The 20494-nt window shown below is 27.6% G+C and overlaps 2 protein-coding genes across 2 annotated transcripts; both read left to right on the top strand.

Annotated features, from left to right (window-relative positions):
- Window positions 1-8057: 8057 nt before the first annotated feature.
- On the top strand, window positions 8058-10348 carry K444DRAFT_669267 (HET-domain-containing protein). Its single transcript, XM_024887504.1, has 3 exons — window positions 8058-8170; window positions 8226-8312; window positions 8361-10348. The coding sequence occupies exons 1-3, from the start codon at window positions 8148-8150 to the stop codon at window positions 10252-10254; spliced, it is 2004 nt and encodes a 667-aa protein (XP_024728377.1). The 5' UTR covers window positions 8058-8147; the 3' UTR covers window positions 10255-10348.
- A 1088-nt stretch (window positions 10349-11436) lies between these two features.
- On the top strand, window positions 11437-11679 carry K444DRAFT_498184 (ankyrin; the record flags this gene model as incomplete). The annotated part of the gene is made up of 1 exon (XM_024873311.1): window positions 11437-11679. A coding segment is annotated over one exon (243 nt), but the record flags the coding sequence as incomplete, so codon positions are not given.
- Window positions 11680-20494: the final 8815 nt, after the last annotated feature.

Genomic DNA, 20494 nt, shown 5'->3' with positions numbered 1-20494 from the left:
GTTGAGCGCCAGTTCGTGTAAAGGTTTTCCGTCTAAGTAAAACACAAACTTCTCCATTTCAAAGAACTCTAAGAATTCTTCTTAACCCCGATTTTATTTATCAATGGGAACCTGGGCGGTGCGGCGTCAAATGTTGAGACGTCACGGATATTTGTATACACACTGGGCTAGCCTTAGTTCATGGAATCTCAATAGAGCTTTTGAAACTTATTTGGCATATGATTTCAAAAGTGTGAAATTAAACGGATAGTATTATCAATTCCTACTCCAAGCAATTACACCCAACAATGTATTGCGCCTTCTTCGTTCGCCAAGCCGTCATATAGCACTCCGTAGGGCTACCAGTCCCAAGATACTAAGTCTTTCTGGGAGCAATATTATTGCGGGAGCCATAGAAAGATTTAACGCTTCTCGGTTCCTACAGTGTTGTACCTTGTTTCTCCGAAACAGAAAGTAGATAACCATAGCAGGTATTACACACAGGTTCGTTCCATTTGCCCTTGGCGAAAGCTACAAGCTTCGACGTCTCGACTGCATAAGGTTTTTGGAATTGCAAATCTATGGAGTCGGATCTTGGTTTTTTTTTTTTAGAGTTGAGGAATCCCTCTTGGTGTTTGGTTCTAGGAGAGTTCGAGACTGGAGAATATGCAATCTATGATCGCGGTTTTGAGCTCAGGTTAGTTCACCGAGACCATATTTAATTAACGGTGCAGAACGAGTTGTATAATGCCAGGAGTTGGGATATTGTTTCTTAGATTGCATGAAAGATATATAATGAAAATCGACGTTTTATTCTTAGATCTTAAGGAACAATCAATGATTTGATGCTCAACTAAATTGAAACTACAAAGAGAGTCCAATTTTCCTCAGGCTATGTCGTATGTGGCAATATTTACTTAAATAAATACTTATCACCTACGAATTTAGTAGTAATACGTGAAGTCACAGCCAAAGCTAATCTTCTATCCACGACTTAAATCTTAGAACATGTATCGAGGATCTTAACTTGCCTTAAGGCCGAAACCGCTAGAGCTTACAATCCCAGATCCGAGAACTGTTTTTATTTATTTATAAAATACCATTTTAAGGACCAGGATTTCGTCTCTCAGATATAATATATATCGCATCCGTGATGCTAGAGCGACTTGGGAGCATGGAGATAGCCCAATTCTCCTCAGTCTATGGTCGTATGTAACAGGACATGAACTATTTAGTCCTATATCCCTATAGGGCAAAATTGAGGTCTTAGAATACAGATCTATATAATTATAATTAGTTCTTCAAGTCTCGGACTGCAGAATCTGAATACCCTCTTACCTGCAAACGTTAGTTCCCTGTAGTAGGTTCCCGGAACGCTATCTATACGCCTATATTATCTCAATATTATAAATGCCATAATCTAATAGATTATTATATTTAGTAATATATATATATAACAAGGAAGGATATTTTGTGGTTTCCTAGAAATGATTTCTACTATTAGATATAGTATTATAATAGCAAAGTAATTAGCTTGTAATAGAGCTAGTAAATTAATCATATATATACAAGTAGCCTTTTAGCCTTCTCAGGCTTATATTCTCTATTGCATTTATAATCTGGGCATATGATTATATTTAATATCTCTTGCTATTACAGACTACTATAAAACAAGTAATCTTGAATTCGGTATAGAGTATATAACCGGAGCGAGAGTTATAAGTGCTATAAGTACTATAGAGTACTAAACCGCACTTTTTGCTAGATAGCAAGGTCTCTTCCTAAAACAGGTATAAAAATATTATATAGTAAAAATATACCAGAACTTCTTTTTTCGAACCTGATTTATACTATTCGAGTTAGTTACTAGTCCATAATAATATATATATGGTATAAATAAATATTAACGGCTCCTCGGAGCTTTAAGATATACTTATAACCTTATAATAGCTGGTCTGGCTAGAAAATGAGTCCGGAGACATATACGAAAAGCTGTAATCCAATTATACGGGCTAATCTAGCCAGGCGACCTCGCAGGCCTGTAGTTTTCTTCCAGGCACGGAGCCTTACGAGTTACCTCGTTAGGTTATCTCTATTCCTTAAATAATGTTCGAATCTGGTACTGCCCCCTTTCTCGTATGCAATATTATTATAATAGTAATCATTATTGTAATGTCCGTCCCTGTATCGAGAGACGCACCCTATTGCGAGATGAATCTATAATTTAGGCATATCAAGTCTCTCCTTTATAAATCTATAAAGTTTTTATTAGTATGTCGCTATTCTTTAGCTATTTCTGCCCTAAGAAACCAATATATAACGAGAAAATTATAGTACTTAATTATATTATTAATCGTTTTATTAATACCGTCAATTGCCGCTCTAGCTATTCCCCCCTGCTTAATCGTAACCGTTAGAGTTTTTTCTTCTTCTTTTTTTTCGAATATCAGAGCACTTAGGGAAAGGTCTTATAAAGCAAGAATATGATTTTAAATTTTAAAGACATTTAGAGAGGAAAATAAAGAAGTCTGGGAGTTATGTTATATGAAAAGAGGGACACAAAACGCCACATATTTTACCTTTAGGATTTAGTATTAGTTAGTATATAATAGCCTAATTAAATCCTCTTTTATATTGTCCTATATTCGGACTACCCTAAGCGGTTGGCTCTCAGTACACCTTGAAAAAAGCTGGTCACGTGAGGAATACCAGAATCTCTCCTTTCTAGGGAATTGCATATCGGAACGCAATTATATCCAAATCCTTAGGGCTAAGCTTAGAATTATAGAGGAGAAGCTCAAGTACCTTCCTCTATATTTTAGTAGTTCTGGAATATAAGGGGCTTTTATTACGATTTTTTAATACTCGGGAGAAATAGGATAAAAGGAATTCTTAAGCCTCTAGCTAGCTCTCGGGCTTCCTAAAAAAATACAGGTTATATAAGAAATACTAAAAAAAAAAAATCCTGGCTCTTACTTTATTCTTCTCTTTTTTTCTTTATTATTTCCACTTTTATTACTCTCCCTTTTACTTATATATAGATCCTTCCCACTTTTATACTACTTATAAACAAAGCTAGCCTGCTTCTGACTTTATTATAAAATAAGGCAAGTAATATAAGACCTGTAATTACTATCGAGTTTGTATTTCCTCTCTTTTCTGACTTAACTAACTTATTAATAGGCCCGGAATACTATTAATCATATCTAGTAATACCCTGTCTTATAAGAACTTGATTCAAATATTCTTTTTCTCTTCTAGTAATAATAATAATAGTTAATTACGGATATCTCTATAAATAAGCCAGCTCTATAATACTAGTAACGGATCTATTAACCGTTCGTTATAGTCCTAGTTCATATTATAGAGAACTCTCTTACTAACTTATCTATTATATGGCCTTCTAGCTTTCTTTTATATTTCCGGCTAACTCTTATATATATAACTAATTTGTTTACAGGTTACTATATAGCTTATAAAGCCTTCTATTTTAGTTATATAAATAATTGTTTTAGGGCCTATTATAAAAAGGGTAATATAATATTTCCTTTAATCTATAAATCTTTTTATATTTCTTGTTACGTGGCACCAGTCACGTGGTGCCACTGCACGTGACTTAGCGTGTAGCCAGTGCTTTTAGCCGGGCATATAGCCTTTAGCTCAATTCAAGCTCTTTACTACTACTATAATATTACCTTATTATAATATTTCTTTTACTTTTTTACAAATAATAATCCGCTTTATTAGGCTTTCCGGATAAATATCCGGATATATAATTATACTTTTGCCTTTATATTAGTTAAATATAAAAATATAAAAAAATTAACTTCTTTTATAGGATCTAATACTTTCAGATCTATAATAAGCTTTTCTATTTCCAAGGCCTATTATAGTCTGCTTTATATACTAAACCCTTTTTTATATAGCTTTTCTTTTATAATCCGCTTTTTATAATTAATATATAAGCTATTAATTTCTCTTATTTAGATTATATAGTTCTTTTATAGCTTATAAATATACTTATAGATTATAATCCGTTTATTATAGTCTATAAAATAGCCTATAAGTATCTTATAAGTTAGTAAACCGATTTCCGGATCTTATTTAATTTATAAATATATTTAATTCTCGAATCGGGTACTAATTATTATTATAAGAACCTTCTAATAAATAATAAGATTATAGTTCTTATTCCGAATAAATATATAAATATAAGTTATTATAATCTAGTATTTATAGTTTATAAGGCAGGCTATAAGTATTTATAAATATATATTATTTTATTGTATTTTATTTTTCCTATATAATAATTCGGGCTAGTACTATAATTTATAGTTATAGAACTATAATAGAATCTATTAGTAAATATAGCTCGAGTAATAAGTCTTTTATTAGTATTATTTTTATATTTATTTAGTTTTCTCTTTGTTTTTTTATATTAGCTATTTCTTTTAATAATATATTATTAATATATATATTACCTATAAAATTATCTCGCTTAACTAGCTTTATTTATATTAGTAGAATATTTATATAAATATTTATACGAGACTTATAAATGTTCTAATTTATAAAAACATTTATATAAATAATATTAGCTATTTTTTCTTTTATTAAGTTTTATAAATAGTAATTATTTTATATAATAGCTTTTTTAAAACTTAATAGCTATTATATAATACTTTAATAAGCCAAGCTTTTTTATTATCTTTATAGCTAACCCGTATTAGCTTAAAATTATAGATTACTTTTTAAATAAATAATAAATAATTAATTATTCGGATTTTTTTTATTAGATCTTTATTTTAAAAATATAGAAGTTTTTTATAGATTTTAAGAACTACTTTTTCGGATAATATATAAATTATATTTATATAATTAAGTACTAGAAATATAGCTTTTTATATATATATTTGCTTTTATTTTTTAGGAGAAATACCGTTTTTTAAACTTCTAATTTAGTTAATAAGATTATTTATATTAAGCTTTTAGATCTATTATAGAATTCTATTAGCAAATTTATAGTTATAGTAATTAGCTAGATATTTTACGGGCTATATAGCCTTAATAATAATCCGAAAGCCCTATATATAATTCATAAAATACCTATAATTCTATTTATATACTAGAAAAGATTTCCTAAAAGATTTATAGCTATAATAATTATTTATAAAAATAAGTATTTCAAATACTAATACTAGAATAATAGTCGTATATTTATAGTTTATAAATTAAGCTTTTTAGATTAGAAAATTGTCTGTAATAATTACTAGATTATTTTATATAACCTATATCTTTTCCAGAAATTTTTCTTATATATTAATATTAAGGTTTATATATTTATATAAATAATTAAATATATTTATAAGTATATTTATAAGGAAATAAACTATATAATTATTATTATTTCGGGAATAAATAATAAAATTACCTAATATTTCCAGGTTTAATATATAGGCCCTATAAAGGCTTTTTAGTATCTATTTAAGTATCTAATATATTAGAAGTTTCTCTGGGTTTAATATCTTATAATTTACTTTTCTAAATAGTATATAGTTTATTTTATAACTGATTTTTTATTTAAATAAGTTATAAACCGGGCTATAAATACTTATTTAACCTTAATAGTTTTCTTTAAATATAATATAATATATAAAAACGGTTACTAATACCTATATTACGAGTTTCTATAGTATTTTATATAGGTTACTAAGACCCGGATATAGAAATACTATAAATAAGAATATAGTATTAGCTATATTTATTATTATAGTCTAGCTTCAAGCAAGCGGTTTTATTTATAGCTTTTATTAATAATTATATATAATTTATAATTCTTTAATAAGTTTTATTTAATTAAGGGCATCTATTATTCTATATATTATATTACCTGTATTATCTATAATTTAATAAAGAATAATTAAAAGTAATTCTAGTATTTTAATAAGGCTATTTTATTAATAACTAGTTATAATTTATAAATACTTTTTTTACGAGTATTTACTAGTAGCTAACCTCGGATATATAAGTAATCTAGGACTAATATAAGAAGTATTTCTATAATAATCTGGCCCGTAAGCTAGTCTATAACCTATTAATTAATTTCCTAATATTCTTAGTTAATTTTTACTATAATTATAACTTCTTTTTATTTAGTCTTGGCTTTATAGATCTCTAGTAAATATTTATAGATATTATTCTATTTAAAAATACTTTTAACTAGACTATAAGTTATTATATAGCTAATTTATAAGTTAATTATATTTATAAGATATTATTAGTAATTATAATATAAGCCTAGCTAAATATAAACTAATATTCTTGCTTTTAGATAATTATAATAGTAATTATAAATAATTTATAAACTATTTACTTTTACTTATAAGGCCCGAATAGAACTAATAAGATATTTCTTTATAAAATCCTCTATTACTATTATTATAGTTAAGGTAAAATAGTTTTATATATAATATTAATAGGTATTATAGCTTTTCTTTTTCCGAATAAATATATATCTTATTTCTAATTCCGGATTCCGCTTGAGTTTAATAAGTTATTTATAAATATAATTACTAAAATAAGTTAATTCAGGGCTTTCTTATAATCTATAAATCTAATTATCTGAGATAAGATATTTATATAATACAAGTACTACTTTAAGGTAATATACTAGCTAATAATCGATTTATAATTAATAGCAAATAATATTCTCTTTAGAGAAGTATTTATAATTCTCGAAGGGAATTTTGCCCAGATCTTATTAATAGTTTTATATAATTTGCAAACTAATATAATACGGGCCTGCTTATAATAAATATAGATCTGGCTATAGCTCTATTAGTTATTATTACAGATTAATATACGAGTTTATAATAACCTATCTAAGCAGGATTTTATAGACTAGATTAATAGTCTTTTATATAACCTGTCTCTAAATAGACAAATTATACTCTTGTCTTTTATTTCATATACCGGATTAGTTATAGACCTAATTAATTATATTTACTTATAAGAATACCTTTTACAGGCCCTATATAATTACCGGGCCTTTTATAAATAGGCAATTCTATTAACTCTAAATAATACGGTCTATAAACTTAACTAAATAATCCTGGATATACTTTCTAGCTAAAAACGGACATATTTTATAATAGATTTGGCTAATATAAATAAAACAGATCCTGAGATTATAGAATTACCTTTAGAGGTCTTATAGAGTATCTATTTACTAGGTCTACCTTTCTCTAAGCTATAACTTAAGATCGGTATACTCGTAATACTCTTGCGGAATTTCTATTTATAGAAAGGGCTTTATAACGGGTTACAGATATCGATTTATAGCTTTAGAAAGTTCTTAATTCGTATATAGCTACTAGATAGCGACTTTAATAGCTAATTACGGATAATTCTACGGATTAAGCTCTAATTAACGGATTAGTAACTATCTTTTATACTTTCCTATAAGCAGTTTCTACTTACTTTGTCCTTTATAATAACTATTAATAAGTTACAGGGCCAGTTATTTAAGGTAATAGGAATAGATTTACGGTTACCGGTCTTTTCTTATAGCTAGTTCTATATAGCAGCCTTACAAGTGACCTTATAGGCAGGGCTTTGTATTCTTTTATCCCCTAATATAGACCGTATAAGTAATATAGTATATCCAGAAATATTATAAGGTCTTGCTTAGCTTTTGACTTACTTACGAGTGACTTTATATACTTACGGGCTATTTTTCTTCTTATATTATCCGTAAAGAGTCCGTAAAGGGTCCGTATCTAATTTATACTTAGCTAAAAGCCTTTGCTATATAATATACCCCCTTTAATTCTAATCCTACTCGGGACGAGTTTAGGGCAAAATTATTAATTGGCCCCGGAGCTTGTATAGGGCCGCCAATTAATAATTTTAGCGAAGCGGCCCTAAACTCGTTTATATTATACTGTATTAAAGCCTGGACTCGCAAGCGTGTGGCGTATTTAATAGCATGTTTCTCGAACCTTCCATAGGCACGTGCCTGGAAGTACGCTGTTGCCTGCTGCTGCCTGTCACTCGTCTCGTTCACAACGCCACCACCACGGCATGCTAATATGGATATTGGCCTTCAGATATCCGACCGAACATGTGTTGATGAAAGATAACGAGGCTATAAATCTATCAACGAAAGGATGGCAAATGAATTATTCCATGAGTAAGCCTTCATATCAAATGGCTATCACAAGTCTGAGATTAACTTTCTAGTAAAGGCCCGGAATCTTGCCAATTCAGATGAAGTCATTAGAACTTAAGAAGCGTTGTGAGATTTGTTTCACATTCGGAATGCCGACAAACGAGTTGGGTCTTCTCTGCTTGTAGCATACGCTCACTGACATAAGATGCAGGGACTACTCAAGCAAGGTCAAAATTTCGGACCTAGTACACAGTTCCTCGTCTGGATGTCCTACTTGCAGATTGATTTATAACGCCTGGTTATCTTCACGGAAACTTGCCTCTCTACTAGGCGATGAAAAGGATATCCATGAGCAGGAAATATGCTTCTTTGGATGGGGATTTACGGCAGAGGCGAAATGGGAAGGGAATTGTACTTTTACCAGGTTCTTTATCACCCCCGAATGTCGTCATCCGGCCTTAACTTATCTTCCCACGAGCCGTGGCTACAGAACGATAGCAGATATGTCCCAAGTGCAGATCTTGAAAGGTTGGCTGAATGACTGTCTCAGTCACCCTGGATGTGCGGAGAAATGGAAACCAACATTGTTACCAACTCGTGTTATTGATGTGGGATCCGAGAATAAGGAGCCGAGACTCTATCTCTCGCGGACTGAAGAGACTGGACGATACGTTGCACTCAGCTATTGCTGGGGTGGCAAGTATTTTATTCGCACCACGAAGTCGACGATTTCTATGAGAATGCAAAATATTCCGCTGTCAGATTTCCCCAGAACTTTGAAAGAGGCAATCATTGTGGTCAGGCTTCTGGGATATCAATACCTTTGGATTGACTCTCTTTGTATCATCCAGGATGATGCTTCTGATTGGGAAGTTGAATCGGGAAGGATGGCCGATATATATAGAGATGCCGTTTTGACGTTCGCTGCGTCCGAAGTTGTAGATTGTGATGGGGCTCTACTATTTCCAGACCCAAAAGGAGATTCAAAGAGGGGCGGGTGGGTAATAGATTACCAGCCAGTCACTGTCGCGGCATTGATAGTCGATGAAGAGGGGAGAGAAACGAAGATGCATACCCAAACAGAGATGCACGGATGTCCGCCGATGATCCGAACTCCTCCATCCGGGTTCCAGCACCGCAATCCTTGTGCATCGGATCAGTTGCATTGGATAACTGGGACCTGGCCACTCCAGAGGCGAGGATGGACACATCAGGAACAACTCCTGTCGACTCGCATAGCACATTTCACAAAGGCCGAGATTGTTTGGGAATGTGGTTCAGCTATCCGCTGTGAGTGTTTAAGACTCGATGACGAGGCAGGAGCTACTTCCGATCGCTGGGATCTTACCAAATCGCTCCAGAATGAAATCCTAGTCGAAAGATTTGATGGTTGGCGTAGGATGCTCGGGAGCTATTTACTGCGGCGACTGACTTATCCTACTGACCGTTTGCCAGCGCTATCTGGATTAGCTAAGAGAATGCAGTCGACTGGTGGAGGACAGTACTTGGCAGGACTCTGGCGAGATGATATATTTCATGAACTCCTCTGGCACGGAACCCCCCCTATGGCCTTTCGAACTGACTCAAAATACCGAGGTCCATCCTGGTCTTGGGCATCGTCTGACGAGATCATTAGTCATGACAACTTACGGCCCTATATTACAGGTTCTGATGGAGTTTTGGTGACGGTGGCTTCTGAATTTGTGGATGCCAGGTGTGAGCCGGAAGGCAAAGATTTAACAGGGAGGGTGAGAAGTGGATACATTATTCTGCACGGTCCAGTTTTCACCATTCAGACTGGTCAATTGAAACAGGTAGCTTCTACAACCTGGGAGTTTTATCTTCAAGAAACTGCGTCTTCCTTGGGATACGTCAGTCCAGCCTCTTCAGTCAGTCTCGGAGTGGCACTTCCATACGAAGGATTGCCTGGGGATACAATATTTCACCTGCTGCTAATTGGAGAGACCCTACAGCATGGGAGGGGACTTGTTTTGCAATTTAAGGGAAAAGATATCTTTGAAAGAATTGGGACTTTTACAACTTGGGGTTTGAGGGTCTTAGAAGTAATACGGGGTGCTCAGAAAAGGACAGTGAAGATTATTTAATATATACTTTCATTTTTATTTTAGCTAAGCTTAGAAGATATATATACCCTTTCTCATTAGCGCAAAAAGTACGTAGTATATTTATATAAGTTATAAGACAAAACAGTTGTTGCCGTTACTGGCAGAAGGAGCGGATTCCCCTTGGATACCAGGACTTCAAATCGTACAGGCTTATTTTAAAGTACCTGTGGTTTGTCTCGCGACAGGGTGCGTCTCTCGATACAGGGACGGACGTTAGCGCAAGGCGTACCTCCTGGCGTGCTTAGATCATACCGTGCTCTTGCAGATCATGGCAACGTCCCTCATTCTACACTCCATCATCGTGCTCGCGGACGACCCTCGATGAAAGACAAGGCGCGAGATCAGCAGTATCTCAAACCATATGAAGAAGACGTTGTCGTTATGTATTTGCTACAGATGTCCGACCTTAGACAACCGATACGAATGGAGTTTATTCCTTGCGCGCCAGCCAAGCATTTGAACAAGATCAGATGGTTGGCCAACGTGTTTTACGCCCACGCGTCCTTCATCTTCTACTGTCTTCACTGTGATAAACCTCCCTCATCTGCTCCATTAAATATATCTCCATCGCACTAGCAACTGGAAGTTTCGATATTACCGATACCGATTGTCGCTAAGCCTATTCTTCTTCTCTTCATCCGTCTCTACTGTCACCTCAATAATATCAGTTCCTTGTCGTAGAAGAATTAACTTCAATATTGCATATGCATTCTTTTCGTTGAGCAGGAGCGTGTGAGGGTACCCTTCAGAGTCATATCCACGACGAGGTAGCCAGCGAACCTCGAGCTTGTTTATCAATTTCCCCTGCTGGGGACTGGATCGATTCGTGATACTGGGAGAGAAGAGGACTTCGATGGAGGAAACGAGGGATTAATAGGTTTTCGAATTAGTAGAAGGAGAATCGAGATCTAGTTCTTACTTGAAAATGGGGCTCGATTGAACGTCGAAAGCGATGAAGGAATAGCATTGCATCGAATCGTTTTCAATTCTAACCACAAGTCGATAAGGTAGCACATGGGGCAGAAAGAAGGAGGAATTCAACCAAACGTAACTTGGCGCTATGAAAAACTTCCCGGCTACGGCTGCACCTTAGAGCCTACGAGGAGAATAGAGTTATCGTTAGAAGATAGTAGAACAGAGTGGGCTTGAATATATTATAGGGGATATAAGGAGATAATAGAGTTACTATTACAGGAGGGTCTCGAAATAGACGCCAAAAACGTGGAAGGAAGAACCGCATTACTTGTAGCAGTAATTAAAGGTCATAAGGTATTGGTTCGGTTACTATTGGATAAAGGGGCTAATATTAATACCACTAATAAATATGGCCAAATAGCATTATACTGGGTAGTATCTAATATAAACAAACTAATACTGGGGATTTTCCTTGAAAACGGGGCCGATATTATAGTACTATATAATGGGGGGTCAGCTCTATACTTTGCAGTATTAAATAGGCAAGAAAAGATGGTACGAATGCTTTTGGCAAAAGGTACGGAGGTCGATACTATTAATGAATATAAAATGACTGCATTATTCTTGGCAGCTATTAACAGATATCTTAAGCTAGCTAAGCTACTAGATAAACGCGGACGATCAAGGCCATTAATATAGAGCGAATGAGTTCACTCTCAGGAGGCTATAATGAATTCGGATGGGTGAATAGTATGATTGCTGGATTTGAAGATCTAAGAAGAATTCATATTAGTACAGTAACTTTCGGAATCTCAACCTCCAATTTGGTTTCCAGCCTTATACCAAGGGGTACATCGGGTCGAATGCAAATCTTAGCTTCATACATATTCTCCGATCCAGTGGAGTGGCCTTCCGGTAAGAATGTCCGACACATCACCAGCAACACAGGACATTCTGGCCTCGTGATGTTAGTTGCACCTAATAACCCTCGCATCCGCCCACTGAGCGACGACTACACCGTTACGCAGTACGATTAATACGGCTTGAAGCAAGAAGATAACTTCCAGAAATCGTCTCTATATCTGTTATTCACGAAATGGAAGTTCCCAATCTCTATTGGCGACGTTATAGGTACAAGTTCCATAGACCACGAGATCTAGTTTATAGAATCTGTAATTGAACTTTGGGATGGCAAAGACTAGGTTACTGATCTGGATATTCTCGGTCTGGAATATCTTGGAAATTACCGTTTGATTTTGCGGGTTAATAAGAACTATACCTATAATAATCTATTAAGAGAGTAGTAGTAGTCTTTTACGTCTTTAGACATTTGGGGTAAGTTATTAGAGTTCCCGAACGAGATTAGCATATTCAGGGTATATAGAAACTGGATTACTTGCCTGGCAGTAATATCTCTTCTAATATAAAGAAACTGGGATGAAAATATACTTGTATTTAGAGACTCTATATAAAAATACTATTGGGAATATATATGAAAGGAGATTGAAAATAGACGGCCAGTAAGATTTATTATTAACTAATGAGTTTAAAGAAATCTTATATATTTGCAACCAAGTAAATTAAATAGATAATATATAGATTGAATTTTATATTTTAATATATATTATTTTCGGGTAAGTTATTATAAGATAAGTTCTATTACCTTTACTAAAGTAACTAACTCTTTTAGATATTATAGTATAGCAGGCTATACTTTCTAAAAATCATGTTATTTTGGCGGTTTTAAGGTTTTAGTTATATGGCAAAGGCTATAGCCTTTTATATATAACTTGCAGAAATCATATAAGAAAGCTGGTTTTTCTATAGTTCTAGAGAATAATCCCTTATAAGTATTTAATTAATTAAGCTTTTATATACTATATACTATTTATACTCCCTTATTTATGCTTTTAATTTATTATTTTACTATTAAGTTACGTTTTATACTCTGGTATACTTTATATAGGTTTTTGTCTTATTATAGTTTCCCTCCTATATATTTTATAGTAAGTAATATAAGAAAGATCGAAACTTCGCAGTTAAGATAATACTCTTATAAAATTCTGAGAGATATTTATAAGGCGGATTATTAGCTTAGTAAGTTAGGAGAGAAAAGAGCTATTATAATACTTTAAGCCTAAGGCCAAAATATTAAAGATATATAAATATTAATCTTAGTATCTTATAATAATTTCTAATATACCTAGTAACTTGGATACGGGTTAGCTGCAAGATATAGTTACTAGTATAGTATATAGAAGTAGTAGAAATAGAGGCTAATTATAAAAGAAAAAGAAATAAAAGAAATAAAATAAGAAATATTATACTAAAATAGTATAAATTAGACTTTAGTTAGAAATAGACTTTAGTATTCAGAAATAAAATTATATTATTAATTTATATATTAGTTTTAATTATAATAAAGACCGGAATAAAGAAAGTATTAGTTTTAATAGAAAAGCTTATTTCTAAGTCTAGAAAAGATATTTAAAAGAGGAAATATTCTTAATTTTAAGTAAAATAGTAAATAGAAATCAGAAATAAAAATTAAAAAGAAATCGGAAATAAGAAATTATATAGATAATCTAGAAAAGCTTCTAGAGAAAGAAAAGAATACTAAGTAGAAAAAAGAAAGAGAATTTAGAAAAGTCAGAAAAATTAGTAAAATTATTTTTATTATTTTTATTATTACTTTTAATAATATTATTAAATATATCTAGTTTAGTAAAATTAAGGGAAAATATTATAGGTATTAAGCTAATAGAATAGAAAAGAGAATATAAGTAATAGAAATAAGACTAGAAAAGCTATTACCTTATTACTATTAATACTAAAACTTGAATCTCGATTATATCTATTATTATTAACTGGTTTCTTTCTAATCCCGGTTCTCAAATTAAAAGATATATTTAAACGAGAAATTAGTCTTTTAAAAACATTATTAGTAGAAGTCTTAGATACGAAAACTCTATAATTAATTATAGAAGAAGTTATTAAGATTAATATAGCCAAGAGTAAATATATATTAATACCGGATTTAAATCTATTATTTATAAGAGCTCCTAAAGTACTATAATTTCAGGAAAGTAATATCTTTATATTCTTAGAATAATATATAAATATATATAAAAACTATTATATTTCTAATAATACTAAAAGAAAAAGAATTATCTATTATATTTCTCTTATTTATAAGAATTAGATTAAGGCTATATTAGAATACTATACTAATAACTCAGGAGATTACTAGGAAACCAAGTTCTTTAAGGCTTTATTAAAGGAATTCTAAGAATATAACTAGGAAATACTTAAAATTAGTTATAATTTTCTTAATTAGATTATTATATAGGCCTAGAATAAAGGAATTTCTTCTAAGTCTTATATTAATATATTTAATAAAATATTAAAAGAATTACTAAAGAAAAAAGAAATAAATAAAATTACTTAATATCGAGAATTTATAAAAAGATTATTTATTCTAGCTAAAGATTATATTCTTAAAAATATAAACTTTAAACCTATAAATATTTCTATTTATAAATATAATAAGATATATAAGAAAATAGTAATATCTTATTAATATAAAAAAAAGAAATACTATTTTAATATTACTAATAACCCAGATATATCTAGATTTAGATAAAAATACTTGAATATAATAGTTTATAATATAGTTCCTAAGCTAGAAAATAATTATTTTTTACTAGTTTCTTCTATTATATTTCCTAAAGCTATTATAAATATAAATAAGAAAAGAATCTAGCTTATAGCTAATTATATAAAACTTACTAAAAGTAGTAAACCCAAGGGAAATAATATTAACTAGCTAGTAAGAAGTCTAGAAAAACTATTTATTATTATTATAACTCAAAAGAATTTATAGAAATAACTTAATATAGCTACTATTATAATTCGAGAGAATATCTATAGCCTATTTATATAATCTAGCTAACTATAATAAATATAATAGTATTAATAGTCTAATAGATATAATTCGGGTTTTTGGAAAAATATATTAGAAGTTATAGTAAAAAATATAGAAAATATTATAATAGCTATAATAATTAAACTAGAATAAATAAAGGATCTAAATAATTATATTCTAGAAAAAGTTAGTCTCAAATATAATTAGAAAATACTACTTAAGTTAATATAGCCTATAATATAGACCTAGAACTAAAAGAATAAATTTACTATAGGTATTATAATAGAAATAAGAATAATAATATTAATTCAGAATATATTTATATTTTTAAGTTCTATTATTTACTAATAAAAGAACTTATAAATATATTTACTAATATAATAAAAAATAATATAAAAGGCTATTTAAGCCTAGATAAGAAAGCATTTCCTTTTTCCTTACTAGTAAATACTAGTAATTTAACTAAATTATTTCTTAAATCTAATAAGAAGAATTTGACTATAATTTAAATATTTAACCCAAAGATATTCGGAAATTAATAGGAGATATCTAGTTTACTAGGCAAGAAAGAGAAAAGGAAACTAGCTAATTGAGATCTATATATAGAAATAAATAAGTTATATTAAGAGAATCTAAATAGCTATTTTACCTTAGAGGAAATTATATTAGAATTACTAATACTTCAGGTTCTGAAATTAATAAATAGTAATAAGACTTAGTTATAAATAGTATTTCTATTAATACTATAATAAGTTTCTTATTAAGGAAAAAGGAAAAAGAAATAGAAATAACTAAAGAGGTTTTCTAAAAATAAGCCAAAATAGAAAAAAAGCTATTTTATATAAGAGACTAGAAAAGTATTATTTTAAGAAATAATAAATAAGGAAATGGCCTAGCTAAGGATATAAATATTAATATTTCCGGAAATAAATAAAACAAATTAGAAACCTAATATACTTTTAATTATAATAAGTATAGGATTCCTAAAATTAATAATATTCTAATAAAATTACTAAAAAAGTAACTATTCTATTTTTAAAAACTTAAAAGAAAATAAGAATACTTATTAATACCTCAAAAATGCCAGATCTAGCTATTATATTTTAGAACTAATAAATTAAGAATAATATTTCTTATTTTATTATTTTATAAATAGAATATTTAAGAAATTAGAAATACTAGCTTAGGTATCTAATACTAATAGAATTATTTAATTTAAAGGTAATAATATTAATATCCGGATATTACTAGCTTATAAATATATTATATAATTTCTATATGTCTAATTCGTATTTCGAGAACTTTAAAGAAGTATTAAATATAAAGAAATAATTAATACTAGAGCTAAAATTAATATTCTTTCTAAAAAGATTTTTAGAAATATTAGTAAAATAATATATAATACTATAGATTATTAAATATCTATTATTATTAAGGCTAAATTTGAATTTATAGAAATAATAAAGTTTAGAGCTAAGGTTATAAATAAATAAAAATATAAAAAAAATATTCTTTTTAGTTAAAGAAGTTTCAAAAATCCTATTTAATTAATTATTTTTAGTAAAAATAAAAATAAAAATTATATATAGAAGTAATAATTTATAAAATAAAAGATTTACTAACTCTAAAAATAATTAGAATACTTATACTATTATAATTATTTTACTTTTAAAAAATACTAGAAAATAGAAGAAAGTAATAGTTTAAGAGTATTAAACTTCTAGAGTTAAGGAATTAAATAATATAGAATAGGAAACTAAAAATAAAAATAAAAAATAAAGCCTAATATTATAACTAGTAATAATATTAAAGAAAATAGAAAGATATTAGGATTTCTTATAAATTCTTTTATTTTAGATTTAGGAGTTTAGAAAATTAATAATATTTTTAGAGAAACTAAAATAGAAAAGGCTCTAATTAGAATATTATTAAAAATAGTTCTAGATTTAATAAAAAAAGAAGTAAAAAGAGTATTAAATAAAAATATTTCTAAAAAAATAAAAAATAAAAAATTTCTAATAATAATGAAATATATTTCTAAAGCTAAGAAATATAGAACTTAAAACTAGAAAGAATTCTGGAATATATAGAAGCTTAAGAAAGATATATTAAAATACCGGATAAAAAGATACTTTTTATATCTAATTAGAAAGAAGCTAAATAGAAAGATTATAAATTCCGGAAATTAAATAAAAAAAATACTAGAGAAAATAACTATAGTTTTTAAAGAAAAAGATAATAATTATAGTTTATTTCTAGTTATAAGAATATATAAAATAAAAAATAAGAAGATTTAATTAGTAAATACTAATAATAGAACTAGGAAAGGCCCTAATAAATATCTAGACTAGTTTAAGAAATTCAAAACTAGAGAATACTTATAAAAACATACTAGGAAATATAAGAACTACTTTTTACTAAGGATATTAGCTATTTTAAGAAGTTTATAACTTATTTTAGAATATCTTAAATAATTAGATATTAGTAACTAGTTTTAAGAAAAGAAACTAGTTATATTCCGAGAATTAATAATTAATTAAAAAAGTATTATTATATTTAATTAGAAAGAAATAAGAAAAGTTTATAAAACTATTAATTTATTTATTCTAATTAAGACTATTAAGTATAAGGCCTAGTAAGAAAAAAATTTCCTATATTCTAAAGTTCTAGTACTAGTAATAGTAAAAATATTATTAAAATACCTAGATTATAAAATTTTTAAGAAATATAATAGATCTTACCAAAATCTATAATTCTTAATTATAAAAAAGATTACTAGGATTTATAGACTAATTAATACTACTATAAAGATAAATTTAGTAATTTTATAAAATACTAACTTATTTCCGTTTACTAATAAGATCTTAAAGAAATTTACTAAATATATTTATATCTCTCTAATTAATTTCTTTTCCGGATATAATTAACTTATACTAGATACTTATAGTAAAGATTTAATTATATTTATAATACCTCTAGAACTATTAAGAATAACTATATTATCTTAGGAAGCTACTAATTCCGTTATTTAGTTTATATAAATTATTATAACTATTTTAAAAAATCTATTTTCTAAAATTACTATACTATTTATTAATAATATTAGAATTAAGGAACTTTATATAAACTATAATAAGTAGCTTATTTTACCTAGTATTTGGTATTTTATATTTAAATACCTTTAAAACCTAGATATAATCTTAAATAGAATTAAATAAGCCAGAGCTAGTATTAAATAAAAATTATAGTTCTATTATAATAATATAGTTATTATTAGCTTTATTTATAAAATACTTAGAAAAAGCCTTTTAAGCTTAGGAATTACTAAAATTTTAAAATAGAAATATTATAATAATATAACTAAAAATAAGATATTTATTAGATTTATTATTTATTATTATATTTAGATTAAAGACTTTATAATTATTACTAAATCTATTTATTACTTAATAAAGAAAAGTATAATATAGAACTAAAGTAATAAATAAATATAAGTTATATAAATTCTTTAAAAAAAGCTTATTACTATTCTAATATTTTATAAATTATATTATAATTTATTAGAAGATTAGGAAATAATTATATTAGTAATAGATATTAGTCTAAATAGATAGAACGGAATTCTTAGTTAATATAATAATAAAAGAAAAAAGAAAGTTATATAATACAAGTCTAGAATCTAAAATAATACTAAATAAAAATATAATATTACTAAAAAAAATACTAAGAGCTAGTAAAGTATTTATAAAAAGTATAATTCTGGCTATATAAAGTTTATTTTATCTTTAAACTAGATACTAATATACTTGTTATATAGCTAAGTAAAGTAGCTATAAATCTTTCTAAAGCTCTAGTTATTTACTAGCTAGTATAAATTTAACTATTTAACTTTAAAATCAAGTATATTAAGGGAACTAAATATACTATTACTAACGGATTATTAAGATGCCTATAGTAAGAAGGTAATATTAATAAATAATTAGTAATAAAGCTTAATATTATTAGAATAATACTTATTAAACGGAAAGTTTAGTTAAAGAAAGCAGTTCTAATTCAGTTATATAATATTATTTTAAGAAATTAGATTTCTAAAATCTTTACTAGATATTAAAATAATAATATCTAGTTATTAGAAATTAATAATTAAAGCTTTACTATATCTAAAAGCAAATTAATAGTATTAAAAAATAATAATATCCGGAAGTTATATAATAAAGACTATAGCCTTTTATATATAATCTCTAATAAAATAGTAAATAATAATACTAATTCCTATATTTTATTTAATAACCCGACTATTTTACTAGATTTCTTAGATAATAGCTATTTCGAATAATATTAGAATATTATATAATACCTTATAATATTTTCTAGATTAGAAGAAATATCTAGAATTAAGTTTCGAAAATTAAATAAAAAAGCTTTAAATTATAGTATAAGAAATTAAGTATTATAGAAAGTTATATTTAAAGTATACCTGCCTCGATTTATTATTAATAATTAAGAATAAAGAGAAATTATTATTAAAAAGCTATATAATAAGATTAGATATACTAGAAAGAAAAATACTTTTTATTTAGTAGCTAGCTATTATTACTAGAAAGATTACTATAACTATATATAGAAATATATTAATATTTATTAAGTCTATTAATATAAGAATAAAATAAAATAAAAAGAAGCTCTATATTCTATAAAAGCTATATTTCTTTTCTATTACCTTAAAATTAATATAATTAAATTACTAGATTATAAAAGATATAACTTATTAGTTATTACTAGAAATAATTTCTTAAAATAGGTTAAAGCTAAATCTTTAAAGAACTTAACTAATAAGAAGATTACTAAGTTTATTTAAATAGCTTAAAATAAATAATAGATTAGAATTTAAAAAAGTAATAATTCAGGAACTTAATAAGCTAGGAATTAATAAAATTATTATTTTAGCTTATAATTCTAAAGGAAATAGTATAATTAAAAGAGGATATTAACTAATTATTTAAGTACTTATTATATTTATAATAAGTAAAAAGAAACCTTAAGTTAATTTACTATTATATATTTTATTTACTAATTGAATTACTATATATAAACTAACTAAATTTACTTCTTTTTATATAATCTATAATAGAGAAGCTATATTACCTATAGAAATATACTTTTTAATCTGGAAAATACTTGAATAAAATAAAGTTTATAATAGAAAAATACTTCTAGAAATATATATAAAGCAAATATAAATAAGAAATAAGAATATTAAAAAAGCTAGAATAAAGAAAAATAGAAAATACTAAAAGAAAAAGAAGTAATTTAATATTACTTATTAGATTTATTTAAAGCCTATTTCTAAAAAGAATCTAGTTCTTATATATAATATTA

The sequence above is a fragment of the Hyaloscypha bicolor genome, assembly GCF_002865645.1.
Source record: "Hyaloscypha bicolor E unplaced genomic scaffold K444scaffold_182, whole genome shotgun sequence".
Taxonomy (NCBI): domain Eukaryota; kingdom Fungi; phylum Ascomycota; class Leotiomycetes; order Helotiales; family Hyaloscyphaceae; genus Hyaloscypha; species Hyaloscypha bicolor.
This window is presented reverse-complemented; position numbering and strand designations above follow the sequence as displayed.

Excerpts from the sequence above, each read along its gene's own strand:
- K444DRAFT_669267 (XM_024887504.1), top strand. The coding sequence starts at position 8,148 with ATGGCAAATGAATTATTCCATGA. Across the intron at positions 8,171-8,225 it reads GCAAATGAATTATTCCATGA|GCCCGGAATCTTGCCAATTC; the intron begins GTAAGCCTTCAT and ends TTTCTAGTAAAG. Across the intron at positions 8,313-8,360 it reads TTCGGAATGCCGACAAACGA|GGACTACTCAAGCAAGGTCA; the intron begins GTTGGGTCTTCT and ends CATAAGATGCAG.